This window comes from Hemiscyllium ocellatum, chromosome 9 (assembly GCF_020745735.1).
Source record: "Hemiscyllium ocellatum isolate sHemOce1 chromosome 9, sHemOce1.pat.X.cur, whole genome shotgun sequence".
Taxonomy (NCBI): domain Eukaryota; kingdom Metazoa; phylum Chordata; class Chondrichthyes; order Orectolobiformes; family Hemiscylliidae; genus Hemiscyllium; species Hemiscyllium ocellatum.
The window spans coordinates 81086010-81103632 of NC_083409.1; the positions used below are offsets into that span (position 1 = coordinate 81086010).

Here is a 17623-nt window from a genome sequence, read left to right on the forward strand (position 1 = left end):
GCATAGATTTAAGAAGGAGAGATCATGCTTGACTAATCTTCTTGAATTTTTTGAGGATGTAACTGAAGATGGACGAGGGAGATCCAGTAGATGTAGTGTACATGGACTTTCAGAAAGCTTTTGATAAAGTCCCACATAGGAGGTTAGTGAGAAAAATTAGAGTGCATGGTATTGGGGACAAAGTACTGACCTGGATTGAAAGTTGGTTGGCTGACAGGAAACAAAGAGTCGTGATAAACAGCTCCATTTCAAAATGGCAGGCAGTGACCAGTGGGGTACCGCAGGGATCAGTGCTGGAACCGCAGCTTTTTACAATATATATTAATGATATAGAAGATGGTATTAGTAATAACATTAGCAAATTTGCTGATGATACTAAGCTGGTTGGCAGGGTGAAATGTGAGGAGGATGTTAGGAGATTACAGGGTGACCTGGACAGGTTAAGTGAATGGTCAGATGCATGGCAGATGCAGTTTAATGTGGATAAATGTATGGTTATCCACTTTGGTGGCAAGAACAGGAAGGCAGATTACTACCTAAATGGAATCAATTTAGGTAAAGGAGCAGTACAAAGAGATTTTGGTGTTCTTGCACACTAGTGAATGAAAGTAAGCATACAAGTACAGCAGGTAGTGAAGAAGGCTAATAGCATGCTGGCCTTCATAACAAGAGGGATTGAATATAGAAGCAAAGGGGTTCTTCTGCAGTTGTACAGGGCCCTGGTGAGACCACACCTGGAGTATTGTGTGCAGTTCTGGTCTCCAAATTTGAAGAAAGACCTTCTGGGTATTGAGGGAGTGCAGCGTAGGTTCATGAGGTCAATTCCTGGAATGGCGGGACTACCTTACGCTGAAAGACTGGAGCGACTGGGCTTGTATACCCTTGAGTTTAGAAGACTGAGAGGGGATCTGATTAAGACATATAAGATTATTAAAGGATTGGACACTCTGGAGGCAGGAAACAAGTCTCTGCTAATGGGTGAGTGCCGAACCAGAGGACACAGCTTAAAAATATGGGGTAGACCATTTAGGGCAGAGATGAGGAGAAACTTCTTCACCCAGAGAGTGGTGGCTGTGTGGAATGCTCTGCCCCAGAGGGCAGTGGAGGCCCAGTCTCTGGATTCATTTAAGAAAGAGTTGGATAGAGCTCTCAAGAATAGTGGAATCAATGGTTATGGAAATAAGGCAGGAACAGGATACTGATTAAGGATGATAAGCCATGATCATATTGAATGGTGGTGCAGGCTCGAAGGCCAGAATGGCCTACTCCTGCATCCATTGTCTATTGTCTATTGCCAAAGAACAATAGTCCTAATATTGATCCACTGTTAACAACGCTCCAGTCAGTAAAATGACAACTCATCACTGTTCTTTGCTTTCTGTCCCTTAATCACCCCTACAAAATGATACAACAGTTACAGTATTTGTTTGGTGCCAGTTATTTGCAAGTAGCAACAGTTTTTTTTAATTAATTAGCCAAATTCCTTTTGGAATAAAGACATTCCTACTGTTGAGGTAAATTACGAACAATCACATCAGCTAAATTAAAAATCACACAACACCAGGTTATAGTCCAACAGGTTTAATTGGAATCACACTAGCTTTCGGAGCGACGCTCCTTCATCAGACGTGATGAAGGAGCGTCGCTCCAAAAGCTAGTGTGCTTCCAATTAAACCTGTTGGACTGTAACATGGTGTTGTGTGATTTTTAACTTTGTACCCCCCAATCCAACACCGGCATCTCCAAATCAGCTAAACTGAAAGCCTTGAGGCAGTACAATGCAGTCTCATGTAAATAATTCCTTTTGAAGCCTATATTGAATCGTTCTCCAATATCAGGCAGTGCAATCTAGATTATTACTGATTTTATTTCAGGGGGTGATTCTCATTGGGAGAGCCAGGAAAGGCACGATGGGCCAAATGCCTTCCTTCTTGTGCCATAATAATTCTGCAATTCTTATTCAGGGTCATGGACTTTAATTGGATTGGTCCACAGAATAGTGATTTGCAATTGTATTGTGCTCTACAGGCTTAAAATGGGAACGATTCACAACCTGATAATCAGCCTATTTATCTCCATTACAAATGTGCCTTCCATGACCAGCAGGTCCTGCATTGGACTCAAACCAGGAATGTCAGACACAGGGGCAGGAATACTACCTCAGGGCCACGAACATTCTCCATATCCTAACTACCTGGTACATAAAGGAGGTTTTGTCAATCACCTTAAATCTGGCTCTCAATCCTTCCACCAACAGGTCAGGCCTTTCATGACTTTGAACTCCTTTATCAACTGTCCTCTTGATCTTCTCCAATCTATCCATGTAGATGAGGCTCCTCATTCCTTGAATTATTCCTCTTTTTTTTCACCTTTCTCATGCCTTCCAAAATTATGATGCCCAGAACTGGACTAAATATGTCACCTGAGGTTGAACTATCATTTTATACTTAACTGTCTCTTTAACTTTGCAGGCTTCAACTGTCTCTAGATCATTTTTTGAATATAAAATGAAATATTGATTCAAGCAACATCATTATTTCTGATGAAGAATAACTAGACTTGAAGTGTTAACTCTGCTTTCTTACCACAAATGCTGCCATGAGTTTTGCCAACAATTTCAGTTTTTGTTTCATCAATTTACTGACTGCTTTTTAATTGATGTTCAGTACCATGTTGCCACCTTGTGGCTTTTTTGTGTTTTACATGTTCAGTTGCAATATGGAGTTAAAAATCACACACCAAATTATAGTCCAACAGGTTTATTTCGAATTACAAGCTTTCGCAGCGCTGTTCCTTCTTCCAACACCAGCACCTCCACTTCATGGCAACCTGTTGGACTATAACCTGGTGTTGTATGATTTTTAAAGTTGTAACACAGCCCAATGAGGTAAATAACGAACAATCACATCAGCTAACCTGAAAGCCTTGAGGCAGTACAATGCAGACTCACGTAAATAGGTAGGTAAATGCATTTAATTGCTGCACACATTTTTATTCTCCTCAGCAGGGAGATACAAATAAATCATCTGTTCACAAGAGGATGAATCTTACCATTTTTTGGCTCAGTGCAAGTCACGTTGAGTTTGGTTGAGTGATTCTCACTACGAGGCAGAGTGCGGCTCCTCACTGTATCTGAAACTTACCACATTAATCGCTGTTTGAGTTCTCAGGGCAAGAAACGCACACTATCTTTGACCCATTTTACCATGACTTGTTCTGGAGGAACTCACAGCTCAGTGAGGGTCCTCCATTGGACCAGCATTCTTAACTGGCCCACAATCTTTCAAAGTCTGTAGGGTGCCTGCAGAAAGGTTGCCATCTGCGAGCTGGGCTTCTTGACTGTGTCAGGTATCTGGAGAGATGTTGCAGAAAGAACTTCTCGGTTCTTGTGAATGGGGTGGGGGAAGAGGAGTGCTTTTCCTGTAGGACCAGCAAAGGAGGCCACACCGTCCCATGTCACTGTGGTCACAGACTGCTATCCAGCTCAGTGCCATCTCTACAGCAAGGAGGATAAGCAGCCTTCCATCATAGGCTTCCTCTTTCTAGGTTCCCATTCTATTAACTCCACAGGCTTCACACTTCCCCAGGTCACCATCCAAGTCACATGCATGTGATTAGAACTGCTTGCTTTCACCCACTTCCTCCTTAATTTCCATAACAGAGGTAACAGGATGACCATAACACATCTCTCAAGTGACCTGACCTGCCATCACTAAGCCTCACCTAACCAGACCCTTAACTGGCAGGCAATCATGTCCCTGACATTGATGGCATTCCCCACACGCATGGACTGGCCCTTGTGGGGACAAAGACTGACCGTGACTCTGCTCCCTGCACTGCCACATTGACCAGATTCTTGATTGTGCCTAAAGCGTGGGACCAGTATGGGAGGTTGCACTTAACTAACTGTGCTGGGTCCCTCTGATTGATAGGTGCCTCCAAGGATTTCATTGCAGACCACCTCTCTGAGACTTGCAGCTATGTTGCACTGCTTGCTGCAAATGTCAGGTGATTTGCACAAACATAGCCACATGACATATGTACAACTGAGGAATGCTACACAACACAGCACCTTCCTCATTGTCTGAATTTCCCAAAAATTCACGTATACTGTTTGAATAAACCTCATCTTTCTGAAATGTACTTACTGGCTTGCCTGAATAAAAGAAAAATCAAAATGTGGCCCTCTCATGCCAAAAGGTTAGGCAACCAAGAGTGAACAGAATCCCACAACCAAAAAAAACCAAAGAACTCCAGTCCTGCCACAGAGTTGAGAGAGTGGCAGTGGACAATGAGGAGGAGCAGTCTACACAAACATCCCTTACCTTAAAGGATAGTGGAACTCAACAAATGAATATAACAGATAAGGGTGGAGGATTTGCAACCGTTTTATCCAAAAGTATTGAATGAATAGTCTACCTCAACCTCTTCTAAAGGTCCCCAGCATCATGGCCATGAACCAGAGAGCCAATTTGATTCATTCCACATGAATTCAAGCAACAGGGAAGGCTTTGTGCTTACTGTGTCCTTAATTCCAGAAGCAGTTGGAAACTGGCAGCAGATGGATCAGAAGTAATATTCTCAAAATATTACCACCTCCCAGGAACTTTGAAAATACATCCCAATTTCCAAAACTGACATTTGATAATGTACCATACAGCAGATGAAAGTATCTTTACATGCTGAAAATATTTTATTAAGTATTTCACTGCTCAGAAAAGATCAAACAATCCTGATTGACTTTCAATCTTCCCTACCTTCAGATCTGATCTTCAGAGTTTGCTGACTTATCAGTCATTATGAAGTAAAAGGCTACTGCAATTCTGCCAAATGTCACTCAGTAATCTTTTTAACATTTTGTTCAAAACAAATTTTTTTAAGTATCAAAAAGCCCAGCAGGTCAGGGCAGCATCCAAGCAGCAGGGGAGTCAAAATTTTGGGCAGAAGCACTCCATCAGGAATGATGGTGGGGGGAAAGGGGGTTGAGAGATAAATGGGGAGTGGGTGGAGGTGGGGCTGGGGCAGATGGTAGCTAGGAAGGTGTTAGGTGGATACAGGTGGGGGGGCGGAATTGTGATAGGTCGGTGGGGCGGATGGAGTGGATAGATGGGATGATGGACAGGTAGGACAGATCAAGACGATGGCGACGAGTTGGAGGGTTGGATCTGGGATGAAGTGGGGGCGGGGTGTGGGGGGAAGAGGACATTTGGAAACTAGTGAGGTCGATGTTGATGCCATGTGGTTGAAGGGTCCTGAGGTGGAAGAGGAGATGTTCTTCCTCCAGTTGGTGAATGGATTTGATTTGGAGGTGGAAGCGGCCCAGGACTAGCAAGCCCTTAGGGGAGTGGAAGAGGGGAGTTGAACTGGTCAGCCACATGGAGGAGGGGTTGTTTAGTGCACGTATCCCAGAGATAGTCCCTGAAATGCTCTGCAAGTTGGCATCCTGTCTCCCTAATATAGAGGAGACCACATTGAGAATATCGGGCACAGTAGATGAAGTGGGTGAATGTGCAAGAAAATCTCTGCCGGATGTGAAAAGATCCTTGGGGCCTTGGACGGTGGTGAGGAGAGAGGTGTGGACACAGGTTTTATACCTCCTGTCATGGCAAGGGAAGATGCCAGGAGTGGAGGATGGGTTGGAGGGAGACGTGGACCTAACGAGGGAGTCGCAGAGGGAATGGTCTCTGTGGAATGCAGATAGGGATGGGAGGGAAATATATGTCTGGTGGTGGGGTCTGACTGTAGGTGGTGGAAATGGCAGAGGATAGTGCACTGTATCCAGAGATTAGAGGGGTGGAAGGTGAGTACTGGGGCTGTTCTCTCCTTATTGTGGATGGAGGGGTGGAGTTTGAGGACGGAGGCGTGGCAAGTTGAGGGCATTGTTGATTACATTGGAGGAAAACTACGGTCCCTGAAATAGGATGACAGCTGGGATATCCTGGAGTGGAATTGCTCCAGGGGACGGAGGTGTCCAAGATGGTCAATGTGAACTTGAGGTCAGGGTGGAAGGTGTTGAAGTTGAATAAATTGTTCAATCTTCCCATGAAAGCATGAGGTGGCGCCAATAAAGTTATTAATGTAGCGGATGGTGCCGGTGTAACTAAGAAAGATGGACTGCTGTATGCACCTGACGAAGAGGCAGGGATAGCTGAGGCCCATGCGGGTGCCCATGGCTACTCCTCTAGTCTGCTGGAAGTGGGAGGATTCAAAGGAGTTGTTGTTGAGGGTGAGGACCAGTTCTGCCAATCAAATGAGCATATCAGTGGAGGGGGACTGGTGAGGTTGGAAGGAAGAGGAAGAAACAGAGAGCTTGTAGACCTTCGCCATTTGGGGGAGGGGGGGGGGGTGGAGGTTTATAGGGGCTGGATGTCCATGATGAAGATGAGGTGTTGAGATCCGAGGAATCGAAAGTCATGGAGGAGGAGGGGGGCATGGGTGTTGTCCCGAGTGTATGTGGGGAGTTCCTGCACCAAGAGGGACAGGACAGAATCGAAATACGAGTTCAGTAGGGCAGAAGCGAGTGGAGACAAGAGGTCGACTGGGTCAGTCAGGCTTATGGATTTTGGTAATTGCTCCCCACCTTCATCCACCTTTTGTCTTCCCACCTACCTTCGCCCCCTCCCCCACCAGCCCTACCCCCACACCCCTATTTATCTCTCATCCCCCCCCCCCCCCCCCACATTGCTGATGAAGGGCTTATGCCCAAAACATAGACACTCCTGCTCCTTGGATGCTGCCTGACCTGCTATGCTTTTCCAGGCCCCCTTTTTGACTCTGACTCTCCAGCATCTACAATCCTCACTTTCTCCAAAACGCTGGAGTGGTTTTATTAAAATTACAAAGAATGGCACTCCAGTGTTATAACAAGCTCCAGTATAGTATTCAAGTGAAGCAAAACATTAGATCAGGGTCTAATTCTATCAAGTGGGGGAGGGAAGGAAAAGACAAACACAAATACAAGACAATAGAGTCATAGAGATGTACAGCACGGAAACAGACCCTTCGGTCCAACTCGTCCATGCTGACCTAAGGCAGAGGAGAATAACGCTTGGAGAAATATGGATGTAAAGGCAGAAGAGAAATAGGAAAGAGAGGGCAGCAAAGGCAAGGAGGTGGAGGAATAAGCAAAAGGAAAGCTAATAGGAGAAAGGTGAAGACAAACAAAGAAACGAGGACATAAGGGAAGAAAACAGTAGGGCGCAGAGGAATTAGTATGCGGCAGTAATAGGGTTAGTGAGTACCGTAAGGGGCACATTTGAAAGACACAAAATGGTGGTCAAACTGATTAAAGCAGAATGAAAAGCCTGCTCCAGCATTTAAGTGAAACAATGGTACTTTTGAGAAGGGATTATTTTGTATTTTCTCTTTAGTTACGACAGTTGGGAAAATACAAGAGGAGTAACAGAATTTAATAGAAATAGCAAAGGAATACAATGGTCACCAGAATTCAAGCAGACCTTAGAGATAAGCAAGTCTGGGACAAAGTATAACTAATAAACTTGGAATGTGAATTAATAGGATGCATAGAAGGATCTCAAGGCCTGGAGATTACAATGTCTACTAAACATCATGATATCATGGACATTTAGCGCTGTCCAGATGAGTGTCAATCATTGATTGGATGATTCACAGGATTGGATGTATAGATTAAGGGAAAGGGCACAATAACCAGATTGTATGTGATTACCGTAACACTAAATGTATAAAATATAGTATCTCACTGTAAACAGTCACTGCGTCATTGATCTCTCTTCCAATCGGAGCTGAACATTAAGAGAATGAGTACCTTGAAAAAATGTCCATATTACAGAGGTGGTGGTGCTGGATGTTGTAAAATGCATAAACGTGGATGAATCCCCAGGTCCTGATCAGGTGTGCCCTACAATGCTGTGGGAATCTAAGGAAGTGATTGCTGGACCCTTTTCTGAGATACTGGATCAATGGTGCTGGAAGAGCACAGCAGTTCAGGCAGCATCCAATGAGCAGCGAAATCGACGTTTCGGGCAAAAGCCCTTCATCAGAAATAATTCCTGATGAAGGGCTTTTGCCCGAAACGTCGATTTCGCTGCTCATTGGATGCTGCTTGAACTGCTGTGCTCTTCCAGCACCACTGATCCAGAATCTGGTTTCCAGCATCTGCAGTCATTGTTTTTACCCTTTATGAGATATTTGAATCATCAATAATCACGGGAAAGATGCCAGAAGACTAGAAGTTGGCTAAATTGGTGCCACTTTTAAGTAAAATGGTAAGGAAAAGCCAGGGAACTATAGACCAGTGAGCCTGGCATCAGTGGTGGGCAGATTATTGGAGGGTATCCTAATGAACAGGACTTACATGTATTTGGAAAGGCAAGGATTAGGGATAGTCAACATGGCTTTGTGCATGGGAAATCATGTCTCTCAAACTTAATTGAAATTTTGAAGTAGCAACAAAGAGGATTGATGAAGGCAGAGCAATAGATGTGATCTATATGGACTTCACTAAGGCGTCCGACAAGGTTCCCATGGGAGACTGATTAGCAAGGTTAGATCTCATGGAGTACAGGGAGAACTAGCCATTTGGATATAGAATTGGCTCAAGGGTAGAAGACAGAGGGTGGTGGTGGAGGGTTGTTTTTCAGACTGGAGGCCTGTGACCACTGGAGTGCCACAAGGATCAGTGCTGGGTCCACTGCTTTTCATTATTTAGATAAATGATTTGAAAGTGAACATAGGAGGTATAGTTAGTAAATTTGCAGATGACACCAAAATTGGAGGTGTAGTGGGCAGCGAAGAAGGTTACCTCAGGGTACAATAGGATCTTGACCAAATGGACCAATGGGCTGAAAAGTGGCAGCAGTCTAATTCAGATAAATGTGAGGTGTGGAATTTTGCAAAGGCAAATCACAGCAGGACTTATACACCTAATAGTAAGATCCTAGGCAGTGTTGCAGAACAAACAGACCTTGGAGTGCAAGTTCCTTGAAAAGAGTTGCAGGTAGATAGGATAGTGAAGACAGAATTTGGTATGCTTTCCTTTATTGGTCAAAGCATTGAATATTGGAGTTGGGAAGTCACGTTGCAACTGTACAGGACATTAGTTAAGCCACTTTTGGAATATTGTGTGCAATTCTGGTCTCCCTCCTATCAGAAGGATGTTGTGAAACTTGAAAGAGTTCAGAAAATATTTACAAGGATGTTGCCTGGGTTGGTGGATTTGAGCTTATAGGAAGAGGTTGAATAGGCTAGGGCTGTTTTCCCTGGAGCATCAGAGGCTGAGTGGTGACCATATAGAGGTTTATAAAACCATGAGGGGCACGCATAGGATAAATAGACAAAGACTTTTCCCTGGGATGAGGGAGTCCAGAACTAGAGGGCATAGGTGTGGGGTCAGAGGGGTAAAATTAAAAAGGGACCTAAAGGGCAACCTTTTCAGGCAGAAGGTGGTGCATGTTTGGAAAGAGCTGCCAGAGGAAGTGATGGAGGCTAGCACAATTACACATAGAATAGGCACCTGGATGGATATATGAACAGGAAGGGTTTAAGAGGAATATAGGCCAAGGGATGGCAAATGGGACTAGATTAGTTTAGGGTATCTGGTTGACATAGATGAGTTGGACTAAAGGGGTTTTTTTTCTGTGCTCTACATCTCTATGACTCAATAACTAGGTTCTAGTGTCAAGGCAAGATTCAAGGAATCTCGCATGTACTGGTGATTGCTTGACTAGGAATAAAATCTGTCACATGCCTGAATCCTGCTTGCCTCCTGAGTCTGTCCTCGGTCAGGGGTTACATACCTACAAATGTGAAAAGGATTGGGAAAAATCACAAAAGGGTCAGTGGAGATGCACAATTGGGCAAATACTGGAAGTCATGCTTTTGGCGGTCGGTTAGCTCAGCTGGTTAGAGCGTGGTGCTAATAACGCCAAGGTCGCGGGTTCAATCCCCACACTGACCATGTGCGGCGCTCGTCTCGTCAGCTGTGCTGTGTCAAGGTAAGTCATGCTTAAAGAAAACATTACATTGGATTAGTTAGAGATTACTCCAGAATGAATGCCAAGGTCCAGGTACATGTGACAGGAGGATTTTATTTTAGTTAATAGTGCTCAGTCACATAGATACAATAGAAATCCAAATGGAGAACTCAGCTGTCAATAGTGCAAACGGAGCATGAGGACTGAACAGTGACTAACTGCAAAACATTATTAGTAGTCCAGAAAATGCTTGATGGAAAGAGTGAGGATGTTACAGATCAGATGAGAAATGCTGAATTTGGGAGTCAGGAGCAAGCTTACAGAATGAGTAGCAGGTTGCAAAATAAAAATAGCATTGGGGTAAATGGAGAGAACCCAAAACTGGCTGAATGGAATTTTGTCCAGAACTCAGAATTTAGGCTTTAAACATAATTTGAAGGGAAACATGAATTGGTGTCGAGGAGGTACTCTTCCATAAGTAATCAAAATAGAAGAGTCAGGATGGGGGGATAAATTAATAAAGAGAAAGGGAACGCTAACCATTTAGATTTCACAGAAAGATACTGATCCCAGCTATATTAAAATGCATATTTCCACTTTGTACAGGTCCCTCCTGCCCCTGAACAGATGGCCATGCAGCAAGAATCTAAAGCATTCCCTCCAGACATGCATTCACTGGTCCTATCTTATTATTCCTGTACTCGTCAGTGTGTAGCAGTGGACACAAAATGGAAATAAATGGCCACCTTACTTTTACATTTTTGCAGAGCTAGAGAAGATAAGAAGCACAGAGGACTCCAAAAGAAAATGACCCACACAGAGGCTCATAGGAGCTAAATTTTACATAAATGGAACAATATTTTCAGTTAGAATTTCCTCACTTTTTTATCTCCCACTTTTTCCAATTGCCTGATTGTATGAGCTGGGAAAAAAATTAATCTGCTCTACAGTGCCATCTATTGCTCAGAGTCCACACTGTAAACAGGGTGACCCTTGCAATCGCGGAATGGTTTTCCATGGTTTATCACAGTCTGAGTATATTGTAGGGAATGCTCCAGCACCTGGCAGGAGGCTGCCAGGAAAGGACATTTCCCATTTAAATGAATAGGTTCACTCCTATCTGCGGCTTCAGGCTTCTGCAGTAGGTCCTGGAATGTAACCCCCGCAGGTACTGGGAGATGGCACCATGTAGATAGCTACAACCCAAAGGAATCATTTTGATCCAGGCAATAAATAAAGTGGACATTGGTGAATTGATAGCCAATTTTAAATCGTACCCAATTTTATTTACAATAACGTCGATGCCAGTCCACACTTAGCAAAAAAAATGCTTTAAGGGCATTTTGGATAATATCAAATGTACATCTGCTTCCTAAAAAAGCTCTCAACATTAAAATAACTTAGTTAATGCAAAGAAAGCAAACATCTTTGGTATCTAGTTTATTTTTATTTTATTTAGCACACATCTTAAAGTAAAAATGAGGTAGCACAGTGGAAGTAAACTATCAAAACAGTGGGAACTTGAGCATTTATTCTTTAATCAATTTAGATCAACCCAAATTAATCCAAACTTCAAAACGGAGGCCAGCTCACTGGAACATTCAGGCTGGATTCACTGTTCAGGCACTGCCAGCCAAGCTGTCTACTCGGGCTCTTCTCACTCTGTGCATGTTCCTGGGTTGAGCACCAATGGGCTTTTCACCCGAAGGTGGCGATGGAATAAGAACATGACCATCCTGTTTAGGTATTGAAGATAATACCTCAACAGAGTTTCTCAAATTTGATGACAAAGTCCTCTTACTTTCTGTGGTGTAATGACTATCTGTTTGGATGGAGGAAGAAACTGACTGCTGCCAAACAGCGAAGTTATTAGGAGATTCTGAATACGCCAATGACTTCTGAACATCAGCTTGTAAAAGTAGCGATCCTTCAATGCAAGTTCTATCATGTGTAGACTCAATTTCTCGCTTATCAAATGGTCCTGACACATCACCCATTAGATGTAGTTGAACTTTACTCTGGCCTTTCATGTTAGACTGAGGATGAGGAGCACATGTATTTTCTGATGTAGGACAGCTTGCTGAAGCTCGCTCATCGTGGTAACTAGGCAATGATAAGTCCACTGCCCTAAAAGACGTCCTGTGTGAGGGTGCAGCAAGGGTTTTTAAGTTCCCAGTTCCATTGGAACTGGATTCACCTTTGGTCGAAATACTGTGATTTTTTATTTTCTGTTCTAGATCAGCTTCTGACAGGTCAGCTGCCAATATGGAGTATTGAGTTTCTTCTGATGTATTGGCTGCTGTGTTGCTCCACCTCGATATGTTTCTACATCAAACAAAAATAAAATGCTTTATGTGGAATGTGATGGTACATTAAACTCTGCTATAATAACACTCGAGGCAGTCTTTCTTTCATGTAAGTAGTGCAAGACATAGGAGAATGGTAGTAGTAGCCATGTTCAGGACAATATTCTGGTACAGTGCACCAAAGTTCCACAAAAGCTCTGCAGGCTGATAACTCAGTTGCACAGCTGCAACTGCTCACTTACTAAGTTACTGATCTCAGTTATATCATCATGCTGAGACAGAAAGCAGAGGTCAGCCTTATCCCTCCTGTGAAAGGAAACAAAATGAAAGGATAATCATTCTGGAGAGTTATTCACATGTACCTCCAAACAGCCAGTTACACCATAATCTCCTGAGATTCCCACCATCCTAGATGCCAATGAATTCCATTCACCTTACCTCACATCAAGGAAGGCTGAAGGCACTAGATACAAAAAAACCTACAGACACTGATAACATTTCAGCAGCAGTACTGAAGACTAAAACTACCCATGCCCCTGTCAAACTGTTCCAGTACAGCTACAAACACTGGTGTCGAACCTGACAATATGGCAAATTAACTGGATGTGTTTTATTCACATAAACAGGACAAACCTAATCCAGTCAATTAACTGTATCATCAGTTTACTTGCAACCATCAACAACATGACAGAAGGTGCGATCAAACAATCCTCCTAACTCAATTACCTACTCAGCAACACTGTGAATCATACCTCTCACACCACCTCTCAGTGACAAGAAGAGGGTTATGGGTCTGTGGGGAGATTAGTGATAAGGAAGTGTGAGATTATGAAAGGATTTGAAAACTAAGAAGGAATTTAAATATCGAGATTTGAGATGTTGCTTGGCCAGTTCAGTGTGGATGAGTTAACACAGGGGTGGTAAGCAAACAGATGGGAATCACAGGCACAGGCAGCAAAGATTAGATAGCTACAGTTTTATGGATGGTACGTGGGAGCTAACCATCCATAATAAAGTCCAGTGGTAACAAAAGCAGGAGGGTTTTAAGCAGCATATAGATTGAGTCTGATGTGGAAAATGTTGATGCTCCAAAGATGAAAATGGGTGGTCTTAACAATGGTGCTGATATATGATCCAAATCTCTTTTCGGGATCAGGTTCAGGCTCAGACAGTTGCCAGGAGTCAGGAGGCAGTGAAAGTGTTTATGGACAAAGTCGAACACAATTGCTTGTGTCTTTGCAATATTTAATTGGAAGTCATTTCTGCTGATCCAGCTGTCAGACAAGCAACGTGATAATTTAGCAACAATGAATGAGTATAAGGAGTGGTGTGACCGAGCTGGCTGCTGATAGTGTGTACATGAAAAAAACAAATGCTGTTTTCTCAAAGGATGTCACTGAGGGGCAGTTTGTAAATATCAAACATAGAACTTTGGGAAACATGAACATGGAATTGGGAGGTATTGGTGTGTTCAAAGACTTTGGAAAGGAAAACAGCATTGGAGCCGAATTTGAGGTTTACAGGACAGTTGGAGCAAGAGGTATTTTTGAAGAGCTGGGTGACATTAGCAAAATTAAATGTAAGACAGTACCCAAGGAACAACAACTACTAATGATATCAGCTCACACAGGGATCAGGAAAAGTAAAGGATCAAGGAGTGGATTACATGGACATAATTAATTCAGAAATACATGAGAGAAGTTTGAAGATAAGCTAGGGTAAGATACAAGTTCGATATTAGGACAGGAGGCAACCTTAGAGGCAGCTTGTCCTGATGGGATAGTGGAAGAGAGGAAAGTAGAAGAGACAGCTGATAGGTATGGTCTAAATCTTAATGTGAAGGAGATCTCGGAGGTCCTGGCAAGGTCACAACGTGCACCAAGAGAATTGGAGTATTGGTACCTGCTCTAATATTTCCTCAGAATATTGAAGTGGTCCCAAAAAATTTGATAGCCCCTGCCACAAAAGCTTCGTCATTGTGGGGGGTACAGGCAAAAGATGCTATTGTCTGTCCCTTATTGTGTTTGAGAAGGTGGCAGTCAGCTTTCTTTAACCACTGTAGTCCATGTGATTTAAGTACACTTGGTTATGATGGAGGACGTACCAGCAAGTGATAATGACGCAGCAATAATGTGGCTCTGAGTCAGGATGGTATGTGTGGTTTAGAATGGGACTTGCAGACAGTGATGTACTCCATCTATAGCCCTTTTCAAGGTGATAAAAATTGTGGACTTAAAGATGTTGTTGAAAGAACCTTGTCAAGTTGCTGCAGTGCACCTTGTAAATGGTACACACTGTTACTGTGCAATACTGCTGGAGGGAATGAATGGGTAGGTGCTCGATGAATTAGAACATTGAATAGTACAGCACAGTACAGGCCCTTCGGCACTCGATGTTGTGCTGACCTTTGATTATACTCTAAAATCAAACTAACCTACATACAGTTCAGTTGTGCTATCTTCCATGCACCTATCCAAGAATTGCTTAAGTGTCCCTAATGTATCTGACTGTACTACCACTGCTGGCAGTGCATTCCAAGCATCCACCACTGTGTAAAGAACCGATCTCTGGCATCTCCCCTAAAACCTTTCTCCAATCACCTTAAAATTATGCCCCCTCGTCATAACCATTTCCACTCTGCGGAAAAGTCTCTGTCTTATCCACTCCATCTATGCCTCTCATCATCTTATACACCTTCATCAAGTCACCTTTTATCCTTCTTTGCTCCAATGAGAAAAGCCCTAGCTCCCTCAGGCTTTCTTCATAAGACATGCCTTCCAACCCACATCATTCTGGTAAATCTACACTGCACCATTTCAAAAACTTCCACATCCTTCCTATAATGAGGTGTTTGGAACTGAACACAATATTCCAAATGTGGTTCAACCAGGGCTTTACAGAGCTGCAACATAACTTTGCGGCTCAAACAAAACCCCATTGCTAATGAAAGCCAACACACCATATGCCTTCTAAACAACTATCAACTTGGGTTGGCAACTTTGAGGGGTCTATGGACATGAATCTCAAAATCCCCATGTTCCTCCACAATCCAACCTTAAACTCTGTATTCTGCATTCATATTCAACCTTTCAAAATGAATCACTTCACGCTTTTTCAGGTTGAACTCCATCTGCCACTTGCCAGCCCAGCTCTGCATCCTGTCAATGTCCCATTCCAACCTATAAGAGCCCTACACACCATCCACCACTCCACCAACCTTCGTGTCATTGGCAAACTTACTAACCCACCCTTCTACTTCTTCATCCAAGTCATTTATAAAAATCACAAAGAGCAGAAGTCCCAGAACCGATCCCTGTGGAACACCACTGGTCACCAAGCTCCAGGCTGAATACTTTTCATATACGACCACCCTCTGTCTTCTATGGGCCAGCCAATTCTGTGTCTAGACAGCCAGATTTCTCTGTATCCCATGCCTCCTTACTTTCTGAATGAACTTACCATGGGGGAAGCTGATTAAATATCTTGCTAAAAATCTATATACATCACATCTACTGCTCTACCTTCATCAATATGTTTTGTCACATCCTCAAAGAATTCAATAAGGCTTGAGGCAAGACTGTCTCTCACAAAGCCATACTGACTCTCTCTAATCAACCTATATAGTTTTCCAAGTAATCATAAATCCTGTCCAATAATTTGCCCACCACAAATGTAAGACAATTGGTCTGTAGTTCCCAGGATAATCCCTATTCTCTTTCTTGAACAAGGAAATGACAATTGCCACCCTCCAATCATCTGGCACTACTCCATTGGACAGTGAGGGCGCAAAGATCATCGCCATACGCGCATTAATCTTTCCCCTCACTTCCTGTAGTAACCTTCGGCATATCCTATCTGGACCAGGGGACTTATCTATCCCTAGGTTTCTCAAAATTTTCAGCACTTAACATCAACCTATTTGAGCATCTCAATATGTTTCATGCTGTCCTCACAAAATGTCAAGGTCCCTCTCAGTCGTGAATACTGAAGCAAAGTATTCAATAAGGACCTCTCCTACCTTCTCCAACTCCAGGCATAAGTTCCCTCCATTGTCCTTGACCGACCCTATTCTCACTCTGGCCACCTTCTTGCTCCTCACCCGAGTGTAGGATGCCTTTTAATTTTTCTTCATCCGAACTGCTAAAAAACTTTCTCATGCTCCTTCTAGCTCTAAGTCCATTCTTCATTTCTTTCCTGGCCACCTTGTAACCCTCCAGAGCCCAGTGTGATCTTTGTCTCCTCAACCTTAAGTAAGCTTCCTTCTTCCTCTTGCTGAGATGTTCCGCATCCCTTGTTATGCACGGTTCTTTCAATCTACCAACCCCTCCTTGCCTCAGTGGGACAAACCTGTCCAGCACTATCAGCAAATGCTCCCTAAACAACCTTCACAATCAATTGTGCTGCTTTGTCCTGGATGATGCCGGTCTTACTGAGAATTGTTGGAGCTGCATCCATCCAAATGAGTGGAAAGTATTCCGCCACACTCCTGTCTTGTACATGGCAATCTATGACACAAACACAACTTTCTACAGCATCTGGCCACTTGCTGTAACTTCACTCAATGGGACTAAATGTCAATTGTTTTCTAGCACTGAAAAAGTGCCTTGGGACCTTCTATTAATTTGCTGCTGCTCAATGACATTGTCAGCAGGCCGCAGTGTAAGCTGCTGCTTCTTCCTGCAGTTGAACCTAGTGTTGAGACAAGCGGCAAAAATTTCCACAAAGCAAGTCAATGGTAAAGCACAAGCTGAAACGCACCCAAGGAGTGTTTTCAGTGCAAGGACAGATACTTGCTTTTTTGAGTGATTTACCACATTTTCAAACTTTTGCAACACTCTATCACAAACTTTAGAATCCTGTCATCACATTTAAAGCAGGCTTTAGAAGTTTTTTTGGGACTGCCCTTCAGCTAACAGTACCCAGTTCTCCTCTACACAACCACCCCACTCCCCCTCCCTCCCCATTTTCAATATCCTCTCAGCTTTTGCTGTTAATGTGAAAGAAAAGTCTAGGCCTTTATTTTAAAGGCAATACTAACAAGCAAGTTGTCATTGTCATTACCATTTACCTTATTCCCACAAATCAGGAGCAGATTCAGTCCTGTTTACTGCATTTTTAATAGCAGAGCAACTCTAAAATAATTTGTGAATGATATTTTTTCCTTGTGGTACAATTTGATTGACCAAGTCAAATTACTAATGGAATTCATAAAATTGTTTCATTTTTGTGCATGTTCTGAAAAATCATTAAAGTTTGGCAATAAAGCAGACCGAGGTGGAGGAGTTTGGGGAGTCTATCCTTGTGATTATAGGAAGACAGCAATCAACCTGTTTCAGCGTTCTAGCAGATTACAGCTGACTTGCA

General features: G+C 43.1%; 1 protein-coding gene and 1 non-coding gene across 3 annotated transcripts in view; one reads left to right on the forward strand and one right to left on the reverse strand.

Moving 5' to 3' along the window:
* Window positions 1–9863: 9863 nt before the first annotated feature.
* On the forward strand, window positions 9864–9937 carry trnai-aau (transfer RNA isoleucine (anticodon AAU)). The gene has a single exon. It is a non-coding gene; the product is annotated as a tRNA-Ile (tRNA).
* Window positions 9938–11417: 1480 nt separating this feature from the next.
* The window catches only part of ccdc24 (coiled-coil domain containing 24), a 94541-nt gene continuing 88335 nt past the window's right edge, over window positions 11418–17623 (reverse strand). For both annotated transcript variants that reach the window (XM_060829870.1, XM_060829869.1), the window contains one exon: window positions 11418–12278. In XM_060829870.1, the coding sequence (XP_060685853.1) occupies window positions 11573–12278 (706 nt within the window). In that variant the 3' untranslated portion in view covers window positions 11418–11572. The remainder of the gene's footprint in view (window positions 12279–17623) is intronic.